Genomic DNA, 27022 nt, shown 5'->3' on the forward strand with positions numbered 1-27022 from the left:
ATAGTCCATGTTTATTTAGAGCAGGCACTTTATTGTGCGTCTATAAAGGGTCCTTTGGAGGACCCCTGTGGAACGCGGAAGTGACTGCAGGATGCGCGGAAGCCGTTGGTAGGTGATGGATACTGCGTACAGTAGGAGCTATGAGACATTGAGACTGTCAGCTAATGGGGGGGAGACAGGTTATAGAGACGTAAACGGAACCGGAAAGGAAGAGGCTGAAGATAATGTATAAAGCTGTATGAATGTGATATAAGGGAAGGGGGGGGGGAGATTTATAAAAAATGGTGCAAAGGAAATCTAGTTTAGTTGCCCACAGCAACCAATCAGATTTCACCTGTCATTTTTCATAGCGCCTTTGGAAAATGAAAGGTGGAATTTGATTAGTTGCTGTGGGTAACTAAGCCAGTTCTACTTTACACCAGTTTTGATAATTCTCCCCCTTTTATCACATTCATACAGCTTTATACATTATCTTCAGCCTCTTCCTTTCTGGTTCCAATGTGTTATCTGACCACATCCCCTGAGTGGCCACTGCATTTTTATATATATTTTTTTTAAAAGGGTTGACTCATCTCAGACAATGGGGGCATATCACTAGGATATGCCCCCATTATCTGAAAGGTGCGGGTCCCACTGCTGGAACCTGCCCCTTTTCTCCTAAATGGAGCCCCGCAAAGTGGTGGCTGGAGGACTCCCGTCCGGCCACCAACTAGCGCGCTGAATCGGAGCGTACCGCGCATGACCGGCCTCTGCTTCCATTCACTTCAATGGGCTCAAATGAAATATTTGGCGGCCCCGTAGAAAATTAATGGAGGTTGGCTGCGCATGTGCAGTGCATCCTCCAAAACTTTCGGGGCACCTATCAGACAATGGGGGCGTATCCTAGCGATATGCCCCCCATTGTCTGAGATGAGACAATATGTTAGGTCTAATATGTTAGGCTTTACTTATGTTCCCAGATATTACTGTTATACAGTCCTCGAGTAATAACACTGAATCGGCAGCGCGACCCCTTCATTCTGAAGATCGTGGGGGGTCTTAGGTTACCTTCACACGCTATGGATTGTGGTGCAGAAATTTCTGCTACTGAAAATCCCTTCCATTCACCTGGCTTGCAGAAATCCATGTACTTATCTCCCCGTTCAAATGAATGGAATTGACTTTGTCGTGGAAGGCCCCCGTGGAGGTTGGAGCTCTACCAGTTATAGTGATTCCGTATCCTAGCAAGGGATTGGAATGCCGCTTATCCCACAAAAAAATATTTATTCCCTCTTCAGAAGATAAGTGACAAATACCAGATCACCGAAGTCTGAAAGCTGAGGCTCCCAGCAATCCTAAAAAACAAAGGGGCAGTGAATAAAGAGGTGGGCCAACATGAGAGCTACAGCTCCGTTCAGAGGGGACCCCTCTTTCTCAGGACTCTACATCAACACGTGGACCCTCCACAATACAGTATTTCTAACCTATTATGTAGCATTCATGATTGATACTGCCACCTGCTGGCCATGCTGGTTATGTATTTTCTAAAACAGTGTTTAGAGCCCAGTAAATTGTGTGGTATAATATCAAATTCTACAGATCTCCCATAAACAAAGCAAGTTATCATAACTCAAAATTAGTGTTGAGCGAACTTGTGTTTTCAAGTTTAGCGTACAAGGTTTGGGTTACGTAAGAATTCCGTTATGGATTCCCCCACCACGGACCATAAGTTATAGCGGAATCCAGAACGGAATTCTTAGATAACCCGAACCTGAAAACACAAGTTCGCTCATCTCTACTCGAGATGTATTACACATGAAAATGCTTCATGAGTACCTAAAAAGCTGCCATGGCTTTCTAGTCGCGCCTTGTGTACATCTTGTATCACTTTTCCATGGTTAAATGGTGGTGACAATCTGGAGGCTACTTTCACACTGGCGTTTTGGCTTTCCGTTTGTGAGATCCATTCATTGCTCTCACAAGCGGTCCAAAACGGATCAGTTTTGCCCTAATGTATTTTGAATGGAAAAGGATCCGCTCAAAATGCATCAGTTTGCCTCCGTCTTGCAGCGTTTTGGTGTCCGTCTGACAAAACTGAGCCAAACGGATCCGTCCTGGCACACAATGTAAGTCAATGGGGACGGATCCGTTTTCTCTGACACAATCTGGCACAATAGAAAACGGATCTGTCCTCCATTGACTTTCAATGGTATTCAAGACGGATCCGTCTTGGTTATGTTAAAGATAATACAAATGGATGCAGGCGGTTGTATTATCTGAACGGATGCGTCTGTGCAGATCCATGACGTGTGGGACACACTATACTGCGGTTACGTGCTCAGTAGTAAATGTACCACAATGCACGTGTGTGAATTGGTATAAATCGGAACAGTCCAGTGACTTTTTTTTTATATATGTTTTATCATTTAACAAGGTTTTTTTATTACAGACTGACATGTCGAAAGCAGCAGATTCTTTGACGTTCTTATTACTGACGGTTTTCTTCTGTTCCATGATTAGTACAGGTAAAAACAAAATCCTAATTGGACATTACAAAGCCGAAGTCCGACATTGCGTGATTCTAATTATAGTAAATGTTTTATTATACCTCCAACTGCTGCGTTTTTCTAAGGGCTCATGCACACAAACATATTTTTGTCTATGTACGTTTTTATTTTTTTTGCGGCCCGTATGCGGAACCATTCACTTTAATTGGGCCAATAAAAACGGAAATGACTGTGTGCATTCCGTGTCCATTCCGCAAAAAAAGAACTTGTCCTATTATTGTCCACATTAAGGACAGACAAAATGCGGAATGCACACGGCCGGTATCCATGTTTTGAGGATCGCAGAAAATAAAATTGCGTGCATGAGCCCTAAGCCTGTGATGTCACATGATCAAGTGAATGGAACTGGGCTGCAGTACCGAGCACAACCACCGTACAATGTATGGTACTGTTCTTGGTAAGGCCGCAGAGCTCAACTGCAAACAGGGTGGAGTTGCTGAGAACCGGACCCCCACTAATCAGTAATTGGGACATAATCAGTATTGTGCTTCCAAAAGACCCTTTTAAGCCCTACGCACACAACAATGTCCCTGTGGAAGGAAACATCCCTAGGGGTATGTATTATACAGCCATAGGCCGCTCTCACATGAACGTATTTGCAACCCGTACTTTTACCGGAATCCGCTGCTAATGTTAATGAATAGCGCTATTCACTTGGGCGTATAATTTCCGCTGCATGTCCAAGTTTTGTGTGCATTTGTTTCCAAATACGCCCATTACAGTCTATGGGAGTGCACTGAAAATGCAGGGCGGAAAGAATACGCATGGAACCCTGAAGCAATACTGATGGTATATCATCGGGAATCCGTGCATAATCCAGAGCCAGAATACGGATGGATTTCAATATGCTGGTGTGAAGGCAGCCATAGTGTGTGTGTGTGTGTGTGTGTGTGAGGAACCATATTCTTCTCTAGTAGCAATTCTTCTAGAAAATGGACAAGGATAAGACCTGTTCTATCTTTTTTGCGCGGCTGGGGAACAGACGTACTGATGCGGACAGCACGTGGGTGCAGGTCAACATGCATAAGATCTGCACAAACGTCCATGCAGATTTCTGTGCGTTTACGCACCTAAATCCGCAAGTGTTACTTGGATGCGGTTTTGCCACAGATCTCGCCCTTCCATTTAAAATGTTGAAATTTGCACCAAAAAACGCACTCTTAATTGTCATGCTGCGGATTTCTAAATGCTCACAGCAGGTCCTTCCGCATGGAAGAAACAAAGTGTACATGAGATTGGTCTCATCTCATACACTATGCTGCGGTCTTTCCGCATGGGAATCTGGCCGGAAAAAACGCACGTAATCCGCGTGTGCAGGTACCCTTAGGACATGTCCACATACCTGTATTTTTCTTCATTGTGCTAAGGGGCAGCACAGGGACCCATACAAGTCATTGGAGCTATTAATGGATCTGTGTGTTGATACGAGAAGCTCACTACACTACACGTCCTATTTGTGTCTGTTTTTGCAGATAATAGCCCTTTGTGTTGATGGGAGTGAGAAATAAAACGCCCACAGTAGCGTCCACAGATCTTTATTCACATTTGTTTTTTGCAGACCTAAAATCGCACACGGTTGTGTGGATAAGCTAGAATTGTTATTGATTGCTACAAAATTCTCCTGTTTCTTCTAATGGGCTCCTATCTTTCATTTCAGCTGCAGAATCTTTCTGCCAAACACTGAGTGTAAGGAGAGAGATCCTGAAGAATGGATTCCACAGGTACAAATGAATCGAATGAAATCAAAGGGGTGAAAGTTTCTGCCAAGCCTTGTTTCCTCTTCTCATATAACTGTAGAGAGACTTTTTCTTTTTTCTTCTAAAACCTTTTGTTTAATTTGGGGCAGTATACAGTACTACCATTTATAGTCAGGTGGAGCCGTAAACTCACGAAATGACAAATTAAAACCAGTAAATTCTGCATTTTCCATCAAAGAACACTGCTGGAGCCATTCCCTTGTTATTCCTCCTAGAAGTGTGACTATAGTGACAGCTGGGCATTACAATGTCATTTGACAAAGGGGTGTTCCACTACTCAGTCTGATGCTGCCCAACTACTGCAGACAGGGTCGGACTGTTTAGAGGCAGACCCTATTGACGTATAACACCTGATTGACATTTGCAAGAGGAAAATGGGACTGTTATTCCTTTACTTCAGTTTGATCATTACCCCTGTGGTATGACATCACTGCGTGTCTTATCCCTGCACTGTGACATCACTGTGTTTCTTATCCCTGCACTGACACATCACTGCGCGCCTTATCCCTGCACTGTGACATCAATGCGCGCCTTATCCCTGCACTGTGACATCACTGCGCGCCTTATCCCTGCACTGTGACATCACTGCGCGCCTTATCCCTGCACTGTGACATCACTGCGCGCCTTATCCCTGCACTGTGACATCACTGCGCGCCTTATCCCTGCACTGTGACATCACTGCGCGCCTTATCCCTGCACTGTGACATCACTGCGCGCCTTATCCCTGCACTGTGACATCACTGCGCGCCTTATCCCTGCACTGTGACATCACTGCGCGCCTTATCCCTGCACTGTGACATCACTGCGCGCCTTATCCCTGCACTGTGACATCACTGCGCGCCTTATCCCTGCACTGTGACATCACTGCGCGCCTTATCCCTGCACTGTGACATCACTGCGCGCCTTATCCCTGCACTGTGACATCACTGCGCGCCTTATCCCTGCACTGTGACATCACTGCGCGCCTTATCCCTGCACTGTGACATCACTGCGCGCCTTATCCCTGCACTGTGACATCACTGCGCGCCTTATCCCTGCACTGTGACATCACTGCGCGCCTTATCCCTGCACTGTGACATCACTGCGCGCCTTATCCCTGCACTGTGACATCACTGCGCGCCTTATCCCTGCACTGTGACATCACTGCGCGCCTTATCCCTGCACTGTGACATCACTGCGCGCCTTATCCCTGCACTGTGACATCACTGCGCGCCTTATCCCTGCACTGTGACATCACTGCGCGCCTTATCCCTGCACTGTGACATCACTGCGCGCCTTATCCCTGCACTGTGACATCACTGCGCGCCTTATCCCTGCACTGTGACATCACTGCGCGCCTTATCCCTGCACTGTGACATCACTGCGCGCCTTATCCCTGCACTGTGACATCACTGCGCGCCTTATCCCTGCACTGTGACATCACTGCGCGCCTTATCCCTGCACTGTGACATCACTGCGCGCCTTATCCCTGCACTGTGACATCACTGCGCGCCTTATCCCTGCACTGTGACATCACTGCGCGCCTTATCCCTGCACTGTGACATCACTGCGCGCCTTATCCCTGCACTGTGACATCACTGCGCGCCTTATCCCTGCACTGTGACATCACTGCGCGCCTTATCCCTGCACTGTGACATCACTGCGCGCCTTATCCCTGCACTGTGACATCACTGCGCGCCTTATCCCTGCACTGTGACATCACTGCGCGCCTTATCCCTGCACTGTGACATCACTGCGCGCCTTATCCCTGCACTGTGACATCACTGCGCGCCTTATCCCTGCACTGTGACATCACTGCGCGCCTTATCCCTGCACTGTGACATCACTGCGCGCCTTATCCCTGCACTGTGACATCACTGCGCGCCTTATCCCTGCACTGTGACATCACTGCGCGCCTTATCCCTGCACTGTGACATCACTGCGCGCCTTATCCCTGCACTGTGACATCACTGCGCGCCTTATCCCTGCACTGTGACATCACTGCGCGCCTTATCCCTGCACTGTGACATCACTGCGCGCCTTATCCCTGCACTGTGACATCACTGCGCGCCTTATCCCTGCACTGTGACATCACTGCGCGCCTTATCCCTGCACTGTGACATCACTGCGCGCCTTATCCCTGCACTGTGACATCACTGCGCGCCTTATCCCTGCACTGTGACATCACTGCGCGCCTTATCCCTGCACTGTGACATCACTGCGCGCCTTATCCCTGCACTGTGACATCACTGCGCGCCTTATCCCTGCACTGTGACATCACTGCGCGCCTTATCCCTGCACTGTGACATCACTGTGTTAACCCTCTCAGTACCGATTTTTGCAAATCTGACATTTCACTTTATGTGGTAATAGCTTTGGAATGCTTTGACTTATCCAGGCCATTCTGAGTCTGTTTTCTTGTGACACATTGTACTTCATGACAGTGGTAAATTTGAGTCAATATATTTCACCTTTATTTATAAAATAATCCGAAATGTACAAAACATTTTTAGAAATATTTACAATTTTCAAAATTTTTATTTCTCTACTTTTAAGACAGATAATAATACCTCATGAAATGGTTATCGGTCAACATTCCCCATATGTCTGCTTTATGTTGGCGTCATTTTGTAAATGTCATTTTATTTTTTTAGGACGTTAGAAGTCTTAGAATTTTACAAGCTTTTTTTCAAATTATCCAAAATTTCCAAAACCATTTTTTCAGCACCAGTTCAGTTATAAAGTGATTTTAAGGGGCTTGCGTAATGGAAACCACCCATAAATGACCCCATTTAAGAAACTAGACCCCTCAAATTATTCAAAACTGATGTTACAAACTTTGTTAACCCTTGAGGAGTTCCAGAAGAATTAAAGAAAAATGGAGGTAAAATTTCACTTTTTTGGTAGATTTTTTATTTATTTTTATGTTAACCCTTGCTGTGTTGAAAGAAAAAAATTGATTAACAGCAAAATAAACCTCAATATACATTATACTTAAGAACTATTACACTGGCGCTTTTATCCTCTATAACCTATCACTGACACTGCCGTACCGCCACTGCTGCAAAATGCAGGAAAACTAATATCAATAATATGGTTCCGCGCGACATTACCCCCACACTTCCTACAATACCACAAGCAGAGGTAAACGTGCATTCACAGCATTAATCCAAATATGTATATATGTACCTGTTTGAACTTTTCTGTGCGTACCGATCCTCTTTTGTATGCTGGTACTTGTATATTAGAGTGGGATAGGGAGCCCTATGTAATTTGTTAAAAAATGAGCTTGCCCCGGCCGGTGGCACTGCTTGATGTTCGACCCGTTAGCTCGCGCTCAAATCCGAGTGCTATGTGACGTCACTGAACTAGGTAACGGGTATCTAGGAGTGTCAAAAAAAGCTCCAACGCGTTTTGGATAATAGTTATCCTTCGTCAGGAATATAGACTGTTTCTCCTAGTATTCCTTATATAGGGTTCTCCTCCCCTCTAATTTTTAACCCTTGGTTTTCTCTCATACTTTTCTCCTTCATTCAAATGCAAATAATTTAACCCTATTGGTGCTAATGTATTCATATAAAAAAAATCCAACGTGTCTCCACTTTAGACATTTTTTTTTTAAATAAAATTTCCTCTTCTTTAATCTCTCCTCACTATTTCTATTCCACTAAATTAAGTTCCCTAACTTAAACCCTCATGTTTCTCCTGATAATGTCTGGATAAGGGGTGGCCGTCCTATTTTCTATTATTGTTTTCTGTTCTATTAACTTATCTTTACTGTAACCTTTTGATTCAAATTTATATTGTAGTTCCTCTGCTTCTCTCATAATCCTCCCTTTTTGTACAGTTTTGCTTTTTATTCATGCATCCTAGGTATATTTTCCTGCCACTGGGGAAGATGACAACTATCTCGTGAAATAAAACTATTCACATCTGTGGGTTTATTTCCTTGTACATATTTTATCCTTCTCTATATGAATAGTTAGGTCTAAAAAATTAATCTCCCTTGTACTAAACATCGATGTAAATTCCAAATAAAATTCATTTCTATTTAATTCTTAAAAAAAATTGCACCAATTCTACTTCACCCCCCCCCCCCCCCCAAATAAAAACCACATTGTCTATAAAATGTTAAGAGGACGAGATTCGCCCGCAGCTCGCCATTGGGGTGGATCACTTCATGTTCCCACCGTCCTTCATATAAATTAGCGAATCTCGTCCCCATCGCAGTACCCCACTGCTGAAGGTAAAAAGTATCCTCAAAAAATAAAATCTTTTTTCTTTAAAATAAACAATATACACTCCCCTATTAAATCGATTTGATCTCTAGGTAGTTTTTTCAGGAATTTTTTCAGGCCAGAAGGAAAGGAAATACAAAAGGGGAAGTAGGGGAGGGAAACTCAACTTCATCAAATGAACCAATAAAACAATCGGGACAAAAGGTTTATAATTTGAGTAAATATACACTCAAGGAAGGAGAACTAAAAATATAAGAGAAAGGTTTGTCACATTTTTTTTTTTTTTTTTTATAAATTTGAGGCATTCATAGGTATCAAAGTTCATGAGGAGATTAGCATTAAAGAAATATTTCATGAAGAAAAAAATAAAAGAAAAAAATTAGGTGATAATGATATTAAGAAGGAGATTAATAATGACTACAAACTGACTTGAAAGTTAAGTCTAGATATCACCCGATACAGGAGTACTGTATTTTTTAATACATTTATGAACCTAGTAGTAAAGGATATACGGAAGGTAAAAGATCTCCAAAAATCCAAAAAACTACAATATATGAGCAATATATCAAAAGTGGAGAGGGACGCTGTGACGGCGATGCAAGAGAATAATAACATCATTATACGTCCTGTGGACAAAGGTGGTGGCATCGTAATTATGGATAAAGAAAATTATTGTAAGGTGGTATACAACTTATTGGGGGACCAAAAAACACATAGAATATTGAAGAAAGATCCAACGGAAACCTATAAAAAAGAATTTAATGGATTAATACAAAGAAGCAAAAAAGCAAGGTATATTAAATAAAAAGGAGGGGGAATTTGTAGAAATCGGACACCCGAGGACTGCGGCCTTCTACCATAATCCCAAAATCCATAAAAGTAAAATGAAACCGCCTGGTAGACCGATTGTATTAGGCATTGAATGTCTAACCAGCAATTTATCAAGGTATGTGGATTTCCACTTACAGCCTTGTGCCCAGATGTTACCGACCTATTTGAAAGACACGAAGCACATTCTACAGATATTAAATGAAATAGAATGGAGATCGCATTATATTATCGGTACACTTGATGTAAAATCTCTTTATACTATAATAGAAAATAAGGGATGTAAAGCTGTAATTTTATTTTATTTTTTTAGAAAAACAGGGAGAACTACCTAGAGATCAAATTGATTTCATAGGGGAGTGTATATTTTTTTTTTACCTTCAGCAGTGGGGTACTGCAATGGGGACGAGATTCGCACCGGGGTTCGTAAATTTATATGTGGGCCGTTGGGAACATAAAGTGATCCACCCCAATGGCGAGCTTCAGGCGAATCTCGTCCTCTGGTAATGTTTTATAGACGATGCGGTTTTTATTTGGGGGGGGGGGGGGATAAGATTTTGTGCAATTTTTTTAAAGAATTAAATAAAAATAAAGTTTATTTGGAATTTACACTGATGTTTAGTACAAGGGAGATTTCTTAGACTTAACTATTTATATAGAGAAGGATAAAATATGTACAAGGACATATAACAAACCCACAGATGTGAATAATTTTATTTCACAAGATAGTTTTCATCTTCCCCAGTGGCAGGAAAATATACCTAGGAGCCAATTCATGCGAATAAAAATAAACTGTACAAAAAGGAGGATTATGAGAAAGAAGCAGAGGAACTACAACATACATTTGAATCAAAAGGTTACAGTAGAAATAGGTTAATAGAACAGAAAACAATAATAGCTGAATTAGAAAGACAGGAATTAATTAAGAACAAAAGATGTGAGAATTAAAATGGCGAGAAGAATGATGGGGAACAGTTTGAAATACCGTCTATTATTACACAATATAACTGTCAGACTAAGATGTTTAAAAACATCATTAAAAAACATTGGGACATTTTGAAAAATAGTAGGTGATTATAGCCCCAAGTTTCCCAAACTTAAATATAGGAAGGCTAGAGATGTGGGGAATATGGTGGCACCAACAAATAAATGCATAAATATACAGCTTAATAATCTAAAAATAAAGCCACCATTAAAAGTTTTTTTTCCATGTGGAACATGTAGGGTGTGCAAAAGGTTAAAAATTACAAAAAAATCTGGAAGAAATACAGTAAAGTAAAAAACACGGATGGCTCATTTGTGCATGTAATAGTCGAGGTGTTCTTTACTCATTAACTTGTCCATGTAATAAGATATATACACTGCTCAAAAAAATAAAGGGAACACATAAATAACACATCCTAGATCTGAATGAATTTAATATTCTTCTGAAATACTTTGTTCTTTACATAGTTGAATGTGCTGACAACAAAATCACACAAAAATTCAAAAATGGAAATCCAATTATTTAACCCATGGAGGTCTGGATTTGGAGTCACACTCAAAATTAAAGTGGAAAAACACACTACAGGCTGATCCAACTTTGATGTAATGTCCTTAAAACAAGTCAAAATGAGGCTCAGTAGTGTGTGTGGCCTCCACGTGCCTGTATGACCTCCCTACAACGCCTGTGCATGCTCCTGATGAGGTGGCGGACGGTCTCCTGAGGGATCTCCTCCCAGACCTGGACTAAAGCATCTGCCAACTCCTGGACAGTCTGTGGTGCAACGTGACGTTGGTGGATAGAGCGAGACATGATGTCCCAGATGTGCTCAATTGGATTCAGGTCTGGGGAACGGGCGGGCCAGTCCATAGCATCAATGCCTTTGTCTTGCAGGAACTGCTGACACACTCCAGCCACATGAGGTCTAGCATTGTCTTGCATTAGGAGGAACCCAGGGCCAACCGCACCAGCATATGGTCTCACAAGGGGTCTGAGGATCTCATCTCGGTACCTAATGGCAGTCAGGCTACCTCTGGCGAGCACATGGAGGGCTGTGCAGCCCTCCAAAGAAATGCCACCCCACACCATTACTGACCCAATGCCAAACCGGTCATGCTGGAGTATGTTGCAGGCAGCAGAACGTTCTCCACGGCGTCTCCAGACTCTGTCACGTCTGTCACATGTGCTCAGTGTGAACCTGCTTTCATCTGTGAAGAGCACAGGGCGCCAGTGGCGAATTTGCCAATCTTGGTGTTCTCTGGCAAATGCCAAATGTCCTGCACGGTGTTGGGCTGTAAGCACAACCCCCACCTGTGGACGTCGGGCCCTCATATCACCCTCATGGAGTCTGTTTCTGACCGTTTGAGCAGACACATGCACATTTGTGGCCTGCTGGAGGTCATTTTGCAGGGCTCTGGCAGTGCTCCTCCTGTTCCTTCTTGCACAAAGGCGGAGGTAGCGGTCCTGCTGCTGGGTTGTTGCCCTCCTACGGCCTCCTCCACGTCTCCTGATGTACTGGCCGGTCTCCTGGTAGTGCCTCCATGCTCTGGACACTACGCTGACAGACACGGCAAACCTTCTTGCCACAGCTCGCATTGATGTGCCATCCTGGATAAGCTGCACTACCTGAGCCACTTGTGTGGGTTGTAGACTCCGTCTCCTGCTACCACTAGAGTGAAAGCACCGCCAGCATTCAAGTGTGACCAAAACATCAGCCAGGAAGCATAGGAACTGAGACGTGGTCTGTGGTTACCACCTGCAGAACCACTCCTTTATTGGGGGTGTCTTGCTAATTGCCTATAATTTCCACCTGTTGTCTATCCCATTTGCACAACAGCATGTGAAATTGATTGTCACTCAGTGTTGCTTCCTAAGTGGACAGTTTGATTTCACAGAAGTGTGATTGACTTGGAGTTACATTGTGTTGTTTAAGTGTTCCCTTTATTTTTTTGAGCAGTGTATATACACTCACCTAAAGAATTATTAGGAACACCATACTAATATGGTGTTGGACCCCCTTTTGCCTTCAGAGCTGCCTTAATTCTACGTGGCATTGATTCCACAAGGTGCTGATAGCATTCTTTAGAAATGTTGGCCCATATTGATAGGATAGCATCTTGCAGTTGATGGAGATTTGAGGGATGCACATCCAGGGCACGAAGCTCCCGTTCCACCACATCCCAAAGATGCTCTATTGGGTTGAGATCTGGTGACTGTGGGGGGCCATTTTAGTACAGTGAACTCATTGTCATGTTCAAGAAACCAATTTGAAATGATTCGAGCTTTGTGACATGGTGCATTATCCTGCTGGAAGTAGCCATCAGAGGATGGGTACATGGTGGTCATGAAGGGATGGACATGGTCATAAACAATGCTTAGGTAGCCTGTGGCATTTAAACGATGCCCAATTGGCACTAGAGGCCTAAAGTGTGCCCAGAAAACATCCTCCACACCATTACACACCACCACCAGCCTGCACAGTGGTAACAAGGCATGATGGATACATGTTCTCATTCTGTTTACGCCAAATTTGGACTCTACCATTTGAATGTCTCAACAGAAATCGAGACTCATCAGACCAGGCAACATTTTTCCAGTCTTCAGCAGTCCAATTTTTGTGAGCTCGTGCAAATTGTAGCCTCTTTTTCCTATTTGTAGTGGAGATGAGTGGTACCCGGTGGGGTCTTCTGCTGTTGTAGCCCATCCGCCTCAAGGTTGTGCGTGTTGTGGCTTCACAAATGCTTTGCTGCATACCTTGGTTGTAACGAGTGGTTATTTCAGTCAACGATGCTCTTCTATCAGCTTGAATCAGTCGGCCCATTCTCCTCTGACCTCTAGCATCCACAAGGCATTTTTGCCCATAGGACTGCCACATACTGGATGTTTTTCCCTTTTCACACCATTCTTTGTAAACCCTAGAAATGGTTGTGCGTGAAAATCCCAGTAACTGAGCAGATTGTGAAATACTCAGACCGGCCCGTCTGGCACCAACAACCATGCCACGCTCAAAAGTGCTTAAATCACCTTTCTTTCCCATTCTGACATTAAGTTTGGAGTTCAGGAGATTGTCTTGACCAGGAGCAATGACATACAAAAAGGTACTTAAATAAGAGAGTGGGGGGCGGAGCTTGCCAATGGCGGAGTGAGCAGCACACTGCCTGAGCTCCTGAGCACCGCCGGCATTTACAGCCCCATATAGCATCCAGAAGCCCACAGATTTTTCATGGGTCGCAAGAGGGGCACAGCTAACACCCCGGCACCCGCATCACGAGAATCGGGGGACATCACAAAGTTCCTGTGCCCGTCCAGCCAGCCTGAAAGCCTGAGATCCGGCGCCACAACCTCCAAGATGGCGGAGCAGGCGCGGGAAACGAGCGCCTCTACTCCTCTGACTAGAGGGAAAACTGCGGCCCTCACCTCCAGGAACCAGGGGGAACATAGCACCGGAGGACCTCCGGTTTCATATGCAGCAGTGGCAGCAGCGGTGAGTCCTACCTTGGGGTCCGTCCCTTCATCGCCAGCCTCCAGGGGTTCAGAGGCCTATTCAGGCCCACAGCTCTCCCACCACAGCTCCCCTGCCTTGTCGGCTGCCTCCAGTAGATCGCCCACTGCCCTCTCCCATGAGGATGACTGGGACTGGAAGCTCCATTTAAAATCCCTTCCCACTACTGCTGAGGTAGATGCTTTGCTCAGCAGGATGGAAGCTTCCCACAAGCAAGATATTGCGGCCTTGCATCAGGATATCAGGCATGTGGGGCAGAGGGTAGAGGAGGTGGAGAACAAACAGGAGCAGATCTTTAATACTCTGGATTGTCACCGTGCAGTCATTAATGAGCACGCTGCTCAAATGCAGGACATTCTAACCCACATGGACGATATTGAAAACCGCAATAGGAGAAACAACCTCCGAATAAGGGGGGTCCCTGAATCTGTAGAAGATCTGCCATCCTGGGCGCAACGCCATTTTGCCTCACTTTTGGAAATTAATCCGGACAGGATCATTGAGATAGATCGGATCCATCGGGCGCTGGGCCCAAAATCAACGGACCTGAAACGTCCCAGGGACATTATTTGCCGTATTCACTTTTACAAGGAGAAGGAGTCCATCCTCAAAGCTGCTCGAGCTGCGGCTGGCCCTGAATCGGGCCCGAATACCATCCAGATCCTCCCGGACCTAGCACGCCGCACCTTACAACTTAGGAAGGCCTTGAAACCGCTTCTATCCACACTCAGGGACAATGAGATCCTGTATAGATGGGGGTATCCCTTCCAGCTCTCGGCCAAGAGAAACGGGAAGTCTGCTACGTTCAAATCTCTTGAAGACCTCCCCAGATTTCTGGCTACACTAGATCTCCCCGCGGTGGAGCTGCCTGACTGGCCCAGACCCCTCATGGTGCCGCCCGTTAGTGATCGTGAAGAATGGCAAGAGGCGATCCCGAAACCGCAGAGGCATCCCAGACGCCATTCCAGACCACCTGTTTGAGCCTAATTGGCTTTCGTGGGACTTCACATATTATCCCAATGCGCTGGTTCAGTGTATAGTATTCATGTTCTAATGTTTTATGCTATATGTTATATATCTTTGATATTCCTTTTTATATGCCGGGGGTCAGTGGGGCTGCTGCCTTGCCCTTGACCTCTCCTCCCCTCGTTAGGGGTATCGACACCTGGTGTCGAACGTGACTATAGTCACTTACTAGTCTACCTCGGAGCCATAGTTTTTGGCTCTCTCTTATAGGAGGTTTTTCTTTTGTTTTGTTTTTTTTCTTTTCTTTTTCTTTGTTGTTTTATCTGCGTGTTGCTTGTTAGTCCTTGTCTCTTTCCTTTTGTTTGGATCCTCGTGTTCCCTCCCCCACTTAATCCAGTTTCCTCTCAGAGGTCGGTAAGATGTCCCCTCTCTCTTTTTGTACGTATAATGCCAGGGGCCTAAATAAACCAGAAAAACGTAGCCAGATTCTATATCGCTTTCACCGGAAGCGGGTCATGCTTATTATGTTCCAGGAGACCCACTTTAAGCTTGCCTCGGTTCCCAGGTGTGACCGTGGGTATTACACGACTTGGTTCCATAGTCCCAACCCCGTCAAAAAAGCAGGAGGTGTATCTATTGCATTCCATAAATCTTTTCGGCCTACGATTTTGGCTACAGATATTGATAGTAGGGGGCGCTATGTATTCCTCAAGCTGTCTGATGGTCCACGTGTATACACGGTTGCTAATGTCTATTTTCCCAACCAGGGGCAGATTCCATATGGCTCCAAGATTCTCAGGAAACTGGCTCGCTTTGCAGATGGATCCTCTATCATCCTGGGCGGTGATCTGAATATGGTGATGGACCCGGATCTGGATTCTTCGTCTGGTAGGTCAGCTATCTCTCCGACATCCCAGCGTTCCTTTAGGGAAATCCTGTCCTCTCTCCGCCTTGTAGATCTCTGGAGGGTGCTGCATCCGGGAGTCAGAGATTTCAGTTTTCATTCTTTAGCCCACAATAGCTATGCCAGACTAGACCATTTATTTATTTCACAATCTTTGCTTGAGGAGGATCCACTTAGCTCAATGGATGGCTTCCTTTGGTCTGACCACACTCCAGTGTATGGCCTACTGAGATTTCAGCAGACGCCTTCCCGTCCCTTCACGTGGAGATTGAATGACAATCTTCTTAACGACCTGGTGTGCATGTCAGACATTAGGAAGGCCATCTCTGAGTTTACAGTTAACCACCAAACAGACCCCTCTCCCCCGCCGATTAAATGGGAAGCCCTTAAGTGTGTGCTCAGGGGGATTTTCATATCTCATGGCGCTAGACTCAAAAAGGAGAAGTCCGCTAAACTCTCCTCCCTACTTTCACAACTCGACGGGAAAGAGACCTCAAATAAATTGACCCCCTCTGATCAGTTGAAAGCTGATATCTCGCTGCTCCGCCAACAAGTAATTCAAATTCTAGACCAAAGATCACTATGTTTGCGTGATAAGGTAAAATTTGGATTTTTTGAATATGGCGATAAAAGTGGGAAGTGGCTTGCCAGAGCTCTACATCCTAGGTTACCCCAGACCCAGATATCCTCACTTAACACATCCGACAAGGGAATTGTTTATGCTCCATCCGAAATCTCATCAGAATTCCGCACCTATTATAGCTCTCTTTATGACTTGAACACAGGGAGGGACTCAGCGTCTGCTTCCTTTACACAGGATACTAAAGATTATCTAGACCAATTCGGCCCTGAAAAGATTCCTAGCGTAGATTCTTTGGCGCTGGAAGATGACTTTTCATCCCCAGAAATTGCGGGAGTTATAAGAGATCTCAAAAATGGGAAAAGCCCAGGCCCAGATGGCCTTACCCCACGCTTTTATAAGCTTCTTATAGATGAGCTATCCCCCTTATTACTCGAATCTTTTAATTCCATAGCAGTGGGAACCCCCTTCCCTCCCCAAACTTTACAGGCCCATATAACGGTTATACCTAAACCTGATAAAGATCCCTCTTATTGCTCCAATTATAGGCCTATTTCTCTTTTAAACGTGGACCTAAAGGTGTACGCTAAATTACTAGCCTTACGATTACACCCCCTCATCCCGAAGTATATCCATCAGGAACAGGTGGGCTTTGTCCCGGGCAGGGAAGCTCGAGATAGTACCTTGAAGACCTTGGGCATCATAGCTAGAGCTAGGAATACTAGGTCTCCTCTGTGTTTACTTTCAGTGGATGCAGAGAAGGCCTTTGACAGGGTCAATTGGGGCTTCTTAACCTTAACCCTGGAGCATTTAGGACTCGGTTCTAAAATGATTAAACGTATTATGGCTCTCTACTCTTCTCCCTCAGCTCAGGTAAGGGCTAATGGCCTTTTATCCACACCTTTTGCTATCAAGAATGGTACACGCCAGGGTTGCCCCTTATCCCCCTTCCTATATATTCTGACCATGGAATCCTTAGCTAATGCGCTGCGCAATAATCAAGATATAAAGGGGGTGAGAGTTGGAACTAAGGAGCATAAACTTTCCCTTTTTGCCGATGATTTGCTTCTCTATCTCTCGGACCCCAGAATAGGCCTTCCTTCGGTCCTGCGGGAATTTGAGAGATTTGGGAGGCTTAGTAACTTCAAAGTTAATATCCAGAAATCTGAAATCTTGAATATTTCGTTACCACGCAGGGAAATTTCTCATGTTAAAGAAAGCTTCTCGTTTAAAGTAGCCTCGGACTCGATTCGCCACTTAGGCATTAACCTCCCAGCAAACCCCAATCTCCTCTTTCAAATGAACTACAAACCCTTATTTAGGAAGGTAGAGGCTTCTCTCCAGAAGTGGTCCCCCCTGCAGATTTCTTGGTTTGGTAGAATAAATGCCCTAAAGATGGATATCTTACCCAAATTCCTCTACCTGTTCCAGACTGCCCCGTGTATTATACCAAATAGTTTTTTTGCCCAATTGCGGTCATTAGCTTCTAGGTTTATCTGGAATGGCAATAAGGCCAGGGTGAGTTACAGAGTTTTATCCAGAGCGAAGAGTGTGGGGGGAGCTGGCCTTCCTGACTTCCAGGCATATTTTAGAGCTTCCATTTCTAATTGTGTTCTAGACCTTATACACAAACGATCTCTGAAACTTTGGGTAGACATAGAACACACCCTCGAGCCCCATATGGTACCTGGGATATTTTGGCTCCCTATAGCAACACTAAATAGCCTTCTACATACTCTTTGTTCTCCCCTACTTCAGATCCTGATCAAACTATGGAGTAGATTTGCCTCCAAAATCAAGTTAATCTCCGCACCGGGTCCTTTGACGCATATTGTGGCTCATCCTGGCCTCCCCTCACAGATCAAGAATCTCCCCTTCTTCCGCACAATTCCCCCGCCCCGGATCCTAATTAGGGACATCTTTAACAGCTCAGGGCTCCTACCTCTCGTGGATCTATCACACATATTCCAAAACTCCCCGAGCCGCTGGTTCCACTACTTTCAACTTCGTAGCTTCTTGGGCTCTCTGGCTCCCGGATCGCAGCTGTCTGCCCCTCTGACAAATTTTGAAAAGCTCTGTGTTGCCAACACAGGCCCAGATCATGGTATTTCTTTGATATATGGCTTGCTGGGTGCCGGTGGAGATGGGGACCTATCACTCGTTGAACAGATGAGAGGTGTTGGGTTTGCCTCTGGTTGGGAGAGTGAACTGACGTTCTCCCTGTCCTCTGAGCAATGGAATCGTTCCCTCTTATTTACGCATAAATCATCCAGGTCCTGTCGTTTACAGGAGTTGAACTATAAGATCCTTACTCGTTGGTATAGGACGCCGGTTAAGTTGCATCATTTTTATCCATCGGTCCCCAACACCTGTTGGCGGTGCCATTCAGAGGTTGGTTCCATGCTACATATCTGGTGGGACTGCCCTGGGGTCGCCCCTTTGTGGCAAGATGTTTTTTCTCTGTATAATGCACTTTACCGGTCTACTATATCTCCCTCCCCTTTGATTGCCCTGCTCTCTATATTCCCGGGTAGGATCAAACATGTCAAAAAGGGAGTACTTAAAACATTTGTCCTTTCTATGAGACAGATCATACCACGCCAGTGGAGATCCTCAGACAGTTTGCAGAGAATTACGTGGATACGTGCCCTGGATGCCTTATTCAGGATGGAAGAAATGGAAGCTGAGGCCTGTAACCAAGTCCAAACATTTGCACTAACCTGGGAACCTTGGAATCAATTTAGGAGCTCCTCTCGTTTTCAAACCTGGTTGGTCTCAGGTGACTACCTGGGATACGTGATATGATGTCTTGTCCTTTCCCCTTCCCCCCCGCCCCCCCTACTTTCCACCCCCCCTCCCTCCCCTGTCTTTTGTTTCGTCGTGTTTTGTTCTTGTCTGTCCCCCTGTCTCTCCTAGGTTAACGATTTAATCTGTTTCACTTAAGAGTTACATATTAGTAGCCCTTTGTTCAAAACGCCATCACTGAGTATCTCAGGATTGTGTCCTAAGTTCCTTTTGCCTTCCCTTTCAGTAGTCAAGGTTCTTCATATCGTACTGTATGTATCTAATATTGCTGAACCTCTCCTTTAGCATTTATTTGATGGCATTTGTTTTCTCTGGTCTTCATGGTTGCGTCCCAGAGAAATATGGTGGTCTCTGAATCCATCTGTGCACTTTATTTTATGTTTTACATGGTCTTGGAAATGGAATTGGAGATATACTTTTCATACAATGTCTTGGTTGCTATGTATGATTGTTGTGTTCTTTTTCTATTCAATAAAAATAGATTCAACACTAAATAAGAGAGTGGGGGAACATATTTACAATAGTCACAGAAAATACGATGGCCACCCCTTATCCCGACATTATAAGGAGAAACATGAGAGTTTAAGTGAGGGAATTCAATTTAGTGGAATAGAAATAGTGAAGAGATAAAGGAGGAGATTTAATAAAAAAAAATTCTAAAGTGGAGACACGTTGGATTTTTTTATATGAATACATGAGCACCAATAGGGTTAAACTCAGAGAATGAATTATTTGAATGAAGGAGAAAAGTATGAGAGAAAACCAAGGGTTAAAAATGGGTGTGGAGGAGAATTCTATATAAGGAATACTAGGAGAAACAGTCTACATCCCTGACTAAGGGTAACGATTATCCAAAACGCGTTGGGGCTTTTTTTTTTTTTTTTACTCCTAGATACCCGTAACCTAGTTCAGTGAAGTCACATAGCGCTCGGATTTGAGCGCGAGCTAGCGAGTCTAACATCGAGCGGTGCCACAGGCCGGGGCAAGCTCTTTTTTAACAAATTACATCCCACTCTAATATACAAGTAGCAGCATACAAAAGAGGATCGGTACGCGCAGAAAAGTGACGGCAAAGTTCAAACTGGTACATATATACATATTTGGATTGATGCTGTGAATGCACGTTTACCTCTGCTTATGGTATTGTAGGGTATTGTAGGGCGTGGAACCATATTATTGATCTCAATATACATTACTCTGATTCTACAGTTTACAGAAATACCCTATATGTGGCGGTAAAGTGCTCTATGGGCACATGGCAGTGGTCAGAAGGAAAGGAGTGCCATATGGATTTTGGAGGCAGATTTTGCTAAAATGGTTTTTAGGCACCATTCTGTATTCGAAAAGACCCTGACGTACCCCTATAGTGGAAACCCTCAAAAAGTGACCCCATTTTGGAAACTACTGGTTTCCAAACCAGTACTGACCACTTTGACCCCATAAGCATTTTACGGAAGTTGGAAACACTTGGCTGTGAAAATGAAAAGTTTCGTTCCTTCTTACAATAAAGTGTTGCTTTAGCCAAAAAAAAAATCATTTTCACAAGGGGTAACAGGAGAAAAAGCACCCCATAATTTAACCATTTTCTCCTGAATACGGCAACACCCCATATGGTGGTGAACTGCTGTGGGGGCTCATGGCAGGACTCAGAATGGAAGGACCGCCATATGGCTTTTGCAGTGCAGATTTTGATGGATTGGTTTACGGGTGCCATTGGTTTATATTTTTTAAGTGATTGTCTTATGTGTGTACTCATTTTCTGCGGGATGAGGTGACTGCTTGATTGGTACCATTTTGGAGTACATAAGATTTTTGATCGTTTGGTATTAAACTTTTTGTGAGACAAGGTGAAAAAAAAATTCCTTTTTTTTTTTTTTTTTTTTTTTATACAGCATTCACCTGAGGGTGCATATAATGTGATATTGTTAAAGAGCAGGTGTTACGGACGTGACGATACCTAATATGTCTAATTTTTATTTTTAAGTGAAAGCATTGTTGAACAGAATAAAATCTTGTTTTTGTGTTGCCATTTTCTGAGAGCAATTTTTTTTTTTTTTTGTGCGATTTTTATTTTAGGTAGGGGCTCATTTTTTGCAGGATGAGATGACCGTTCGATTGCTACCATTTTGCGCTAAATACGTCTTTTTGATCGCTGATACAGCAGGGGTCCGGTTATCAGTGACTGCCGGATCCCTGCAGCTGCTGCGCCTGGCCGATCAGAGCGCCGGGATTTCTGTCCCAGTTTCCAGCACCGTACATGTCCGGCGCTGGTATCCTAAGGGTTAATTATTTTGTCCTGTGACATCACTGTGTTAATTATTTTGTACGGTGACTAGGCATGAGCGAATTTCATAGTTTGAAGTGCGGGTACGTGTGGTGGTATTTACTGAATTGCGTTATGGATTCTGTTACCACGGACCATAACGCAATTCCATGACGGAATGCATAACGGAATGCCTTTAGAGGCATTACGTTATTCATTCCATCATAATAGAAGTCTATGGCGTGCATAACGGATCTGTCCGGTTTCTGTTATGTAGGAGAGGACTCCAGCATAATGTAAACCGGACGGATCCGTTATGCAGCCCATAGACTTCTGTTATGACGGAATGAATAACGGAATGCCTCTAAAGGCACTCCGTCATGGAATTGCGTTATGGTCCGTGGTAAAGCAATTCCCTAAATACCACAACACGAACCCGCATGCGAATGTCAAACTATGAAATTTGCTCATCCCTAACTGTGACATCACTGTTTATTAACCCTGTACCGTCACATGGCTGCAGTTATTATCATGTGTGACATCACTTTGATTACTGCTCTTGTCCTGTGATTTTGCTGCATTCAGGGGTGTAATTATATGAAGTGCAGGAGTTGCAGTCATACCTGGGAATCTGCTCGTGATGTTACCCAACATTTCCTCTGCAACATAAGGGTATACCAGTATCCGTATTATACCCTACATGTAATGTTGTAGGGGCCCTGTTACAGGAACTTCAAGTTACATCTTAGCTGAAAATACAGTTGACATAAAACCAACAAAAATATATGTCTCTAGGGACCTGGTAACCAGAGTGAAGATTCACAGTCCTGCAGAGCAGATGGATGGCTGCAGCATATTGCTTCGGGAGACTATCCCATCTGGACTCTTTCTGGATCCCTATCAGCTGTCCTCGCTGAGGCAGCACAATCTAACCGAGGTAAGATCTTGTTGTCACTGACTGACAGGGGTGTTCCAAGAGTTAAAAAGTAATGTGTGCTGCTAGTTTTTTTAATTTTATTTTTTTACTATTTTTTTAATTTATTTATTAACATCGGTATCAACAGATGCGACTTTGTTCTATCAGTTGTTGTAGTCACATTGGTTAGACTCCGTTAATATCCATACAAAATGCCCCATGTCTTTTCTGAGAAACTCCTTTTAATAATAGACATGCTGTTAAAGGGGTATTCCAAGGGTGCCAGTTGTCAGGAAACCAGACCTAGCCTGAGGACAGGTAATCAATATTGGGAGCCCAGAAGCCTCCTTTAAAGATCCCCAGTAGTAAGATCCCTACCAATCATGAGAACAGGGTCCCCTAAAATGAATGAATCAGCAGGTTAGGCATGCACGGTACTGCTCCATTCATCTGTATGGGAGATTCAGAGACAGCCAAGTACAGTGCTTGGCCATTTTCGGAACTCCGATAGAGATGAGTGGCGCAGCAGTATGCATGCCTGACTTGCTGATTCATTCATTTTGGAGGGCCCCATGGAGTATGGGGTCCCTGCTTTCGTAATGGGTAGGGGCCCCACCAATTTAATAGTTGTTCCCTATCCCAGGGATCAGCAACTTTCGGCACTTCAGTTCTTCTGAAATCACAACTCCAAGAATCCTTTCACTTCTATAGAAGTTCTAAGAACAGCAGAGTAAGTGTGCTTGTTGGGAGTCGTAGTTTCACAGCAGCTGGAGTGCCAAAGGTTGCTGATCCCTGTCTCATCTTATGGATAGGGAAGACTTCCGCCTAGCAGTGAGCCTGTTGACCTCTCAGACACTAATGGATGGTCTTTAGCACTGCCCTAGCCTGTAAAACTATAGACCGCCCATTAGTCTTAGTGATGTCAGCGGGATTACTGCTAGGCGGAAGCCCCCGCCTAGCAGTGTACAAATGTAAACAAAACAGCCCTTGCTGAAATGCTCAGATGCTGCACTCATACGGGCTGAATGGGTGAAGAAGGGGTTATGCCCGGGTTCAGCTTTGAACACAGACAACCCCTTTAAGGCTAAAATTTATTGTGTCACTAAGGGGTTAAAAATGCAGTTGTGTCACCTGAGTTGTACGCCAACCAGATTTATTGCCGACACATTAAAAAATCTACAATAAAACATTTGGGAGGGTTTTTACAATTGTTATGCGACCGTTAGGAGTTTTCTTGGTTCCCAATATTGATGACGTGTCCTCAGGCTGGGTCTGGGCTTCTGACATCCGGAACCCCCTTCACTGGTGCCAGAACTACCACTATGAATGGTAGCTCCATTCAAAGTGTTGTGTGCCGAGTTACCTTTCAGTGAATGGCAGCTGAGTTGCAGTAAGCCAGCATGGCCACTACACTATGAAAGCAGCTGTGCTTTCCGCATCTCTGGAGTGGCAGCTACTGGAAACAGCTGAGTAGCGGAGGTGCTGGGTGAGGGACCCCCACTGATCTATCCTGAGCACAGGACATTCATAGCAGGAGCTTGGAAAACCCCTTTAAGTGTTGATAATTAATATATATGTATTGCAAAATACTGTCTTTTTATTAAGGTCCTTTTGCTAAATTCAGTGGATTTGGAAGCTCCGGAGTATCTGTCCACAGAATCAAATGCACTGGTGTATACAAGACCAGACGAGACATGTGATGATTGCTTCATCTCCTCAGTGCCAATCCATGCTAGATACCACCGCCCATCAGCACAAGTCAGTGAAGTGTCCATTGTTCTACACAAGCCGCAACTGCTCGTCCACTGCAGCAGAGGTAAAGTCACTGCTCAGATTTATGGAAACTGTCCCTAGAGGAAAGCTCTTTGTTGCCCACAGCAGGTAATCGGCGCAGCTTTCATTTTTCATAAGAAATGAAAGCTGTGCTGTGATTGGTGGCTATGGGCAATAAGGACAGTTTCTCTTTTAAGTTGGCTTCATAAATGTTCCCTGGTTTGGGAAACCCACATTTGATGGTCTGGCTGCATGCAGTTTGTACCCCGTTTCCTAGATGATGATTTCTTAGCCTGTAAGACGTTCTGCAAGCTCCTGACACAACCTGACTACAGGATTGAGCCATTCACTTAGTGCTCTGGTCAATCATGGAGAGATCTACTGAGAGGTGGGACTTAGTTGTGCTTGGTGTCCTCTGGGTGCTCCCATGTACCATCATCTAGTCTGAGCAGACTCTGCACGACAGATGGCCGCATCTGGCGCATGTGGAGATGCAGGGGATTCTATCTGCTTGCATCAGCGCCTGCCCAGAATAGACGGTGCCCATGAGCAGCCAGTGGAAACGATTGACACCATCATGCAGGCCATGGATGCTGAGGGTGACAGGTAGGTATGTTTACATCATGGACGCTGGGGTCCTCCATTAGGTCAGCTGGGAGACTGTATACAGTCATGTATGCTCCATACATGCATATATCTCCCCTTGAACATCAGCTTCTGTTTAGCATGCAGCCTTTGTTTCAAGTCTGAATGGGAACTAAAAGGTCTGTTTTTACACATTAGTTACTATTGTTACATACGTGTTTTTGTGAGGCGATGATCTGGATCATGTAACAAGACAGGTTCTATGGAAATCACTCGTAACAATGTTCTCAACTTTTGTTTTCCCATTTAATGTGTGTATGTGTGTGTATATATTATATATATTTATTATTATTATTATTATTATTATTTATATTTTTTTACTTGCATGAATAGACGATCTTTTGAGAGGCTGCTTGGATTACCCTTTAGTTGAAGCTCCCTGTGGACCTACTGATGAAATAAAATGCCAGTGGATCGATATGCCTTACACTCAGGTGTGTGCTCATCTTTCTGTGTCCCATGTATCATTTAAAATTATCTCTGGTATTCATGAGATGATCAGAAACAAAAAAACAAGGAAAATACTTCACTGGGACAATGATGGCAGCAGTGAGTGAAGTAGAAGTCTGAAAAGTATAGTGCATGCCCAAATAACAGGTTCCTAATACATCATCTAAATCATTGATATTGGAACATTCCTGATGTTAGAAAAACACATATGAAGATTCTACAAATTTCCTGCTGGTATCCCTGAGAATCTAATGCAGATAGAGCAGGAGGAGCTGACCACATTGATGATTAGTTCTGTGGGAAAATATTCAGTAAAATTAATTTATACATTTATATCTCTGCGTTTTCTGAACTTAAGTTTACCCCTGTGTACAGCTATCAGTGACTGACAGCTATCTCTGTATACACACTTACACAGAGAATGCTGTCAATCACTGATGACACCTGCCCCGTGTACAACTGAAATCAGAGATATAAATTATGTATACCCACAAAACTCCATTTCCCACCACTACAAACCAGTAAAATGCTAATTTATTTGCAGATAAATAAAGTATAAACTTTTTGGGTGGAGATTCTTTCAGATAAGACAAAGAACACAAATTACACTTTTTTAATTGCCATTTGGATTCAGTTAGAATAGCTACACCCAGGCTTGTATGTGTCTCACTTCTAGAGTGGGTTTTTGATAAGTGGTGTTCCTGAGACTAATGATACCTTTTGCCCTATACAGGTTAAAGAGAAACTCTCGCTCCAGGTGCCAGTGGGCATGACCCAGCATGGACCAGCAGTGTGTATTATTACGGTAGCAGTCACCCTGTTTTGCACTGGACTGATACTGACATCAGTGTACAAGCACAGAACGGTTTACAGCTAGTATGTGACACTGTATTCCCAGCTGGAATAGAATACCCACTTCTCTTGTAGATTGTAAGCCCTCGAGGGCAAGGTCCCTTCTGCCTCTGTACCAGTCTGTCACTGTATTAGTTTGTTCATTGTACTTGTTTTTATCGTATGTTATGCAGTGAAACCGTATGAACCCCTATCCTATGGGTGCTGTCACACTGTTTTTTAGTGGGGGTTTTTTTGGAGTGGGGGGGGGGGGGAATTGGTTTGTAAAAATGCTATAAAATTCATGCTGTTTTGTTACCAGTGTTTTTTTTGTTTGTTTTTTTTGTGGTGTTTTTGAGTCACATTTTACTAGCTTTTTTTTCCAGACTTTTTTTTCCCCATAGAGAAGTCTAGAGGGTGCGGTGATTTTAAAAATATATGCCCAGAGACGGAAAATGGCAGGAAAGTGTCTTTTAAAGAGGGCCAGTCACCACAAAATTCAGTGTAATCTGCAGACAGCATGTTCTAGAGCAGGAGGAGCGAAGAATATTGTTGTATAGTTTTGTGGGGAAATATTCAGCTCAGCTCCTCCCGCTCTATAACATGCTGCCTGCAGCTTGCACTTTTGTGGTGACAGGTCCTCTTTTAAATGCCACTACACAGAGGGCATTTTTTAATTTTTTATCGACCAACAGGTAACATCTGGCTGCGGCGGTTTTGGTCTCAAATTAAACACTACCAAAAAAATAGCATTTTTAAAAAATGATAGCATGAAAGGACCATTAATGTAAAAATAAAATCATAGTTGTTTTGTCTCCCTTTGGTCCCTTCACACGAGCAAGTTTTCCATATGGGTGCAATGTGGGAAATGAATGCACTGCACCCCTACTGAATCCATTCATTTCTATTAGTCTGTGTACATGAGTGGTGTTTGTCACGCATCAGTTCTGCTTTACGTGAAAGTCGCAGCATGTTCTATATTCTGCGTTTTTCACGCAGCCCTGGTCCCATAGAAGGGAATGGGGCTTCGGTGAAAAACGCATTGCATCCAGATGAA

The 27022-nt window shown here is 44.0% G+C and overlaps 1 protein-coding gene across 2 annotated transcripts; it reads left to right on the top strand.

The window, feature by feature from the left end:
- Positions 1–59: 59 nt before the first annotated feature.
- On the top strand, positions 60–26420 carry PIGX (phosphatidylinositol glycan anchor biosynthesis class X). 2 transcript variants are annotated; one of them, XM_040427759.1, is made up of 7 exons: positions 60–108; positions 2429–2504; positions 4207–4267; positions 22146–22287; positions 23872–24082; positions 25018–25118; positions 25868–26420. In XM_040427759.1, the coding sequence occupies exons 2-7, from the start codon at positions 2435–2437 to the stop codon at positions 26009–26011; spliced, it is 729 nt and encodes a 242-aa protein (XP_040283693.1). In that variant the 5' UTR covers positions 60–108; positions 2429–2434; the 3' UTR covers positions 26012–26420. The 2 variants fall into 2 exon arrangements, with proteins under 2 accessions (XP_040283693.1, XP_040283692.1); XM_040427758.1 differs by having other exon boundaries at positions 4204–4267; positions 25868–26417.
- Positions 26421–27022: the final 602 nt, after the last annotated feature.

Source organism: Bufo bufo, chromosome 4 (assembly GCF_905171765.1).
Source record: "Bufo bufo chromosome 4, aBufBuf1.1, whole genome shotgun sequence".
Classification (NCBI taxonomy): domain Eukaryota; kingdom Metazoa; phylum Chordata; class Amphibia; order Anura; family Bufonidae; genus Bufo; species Bufo bufo.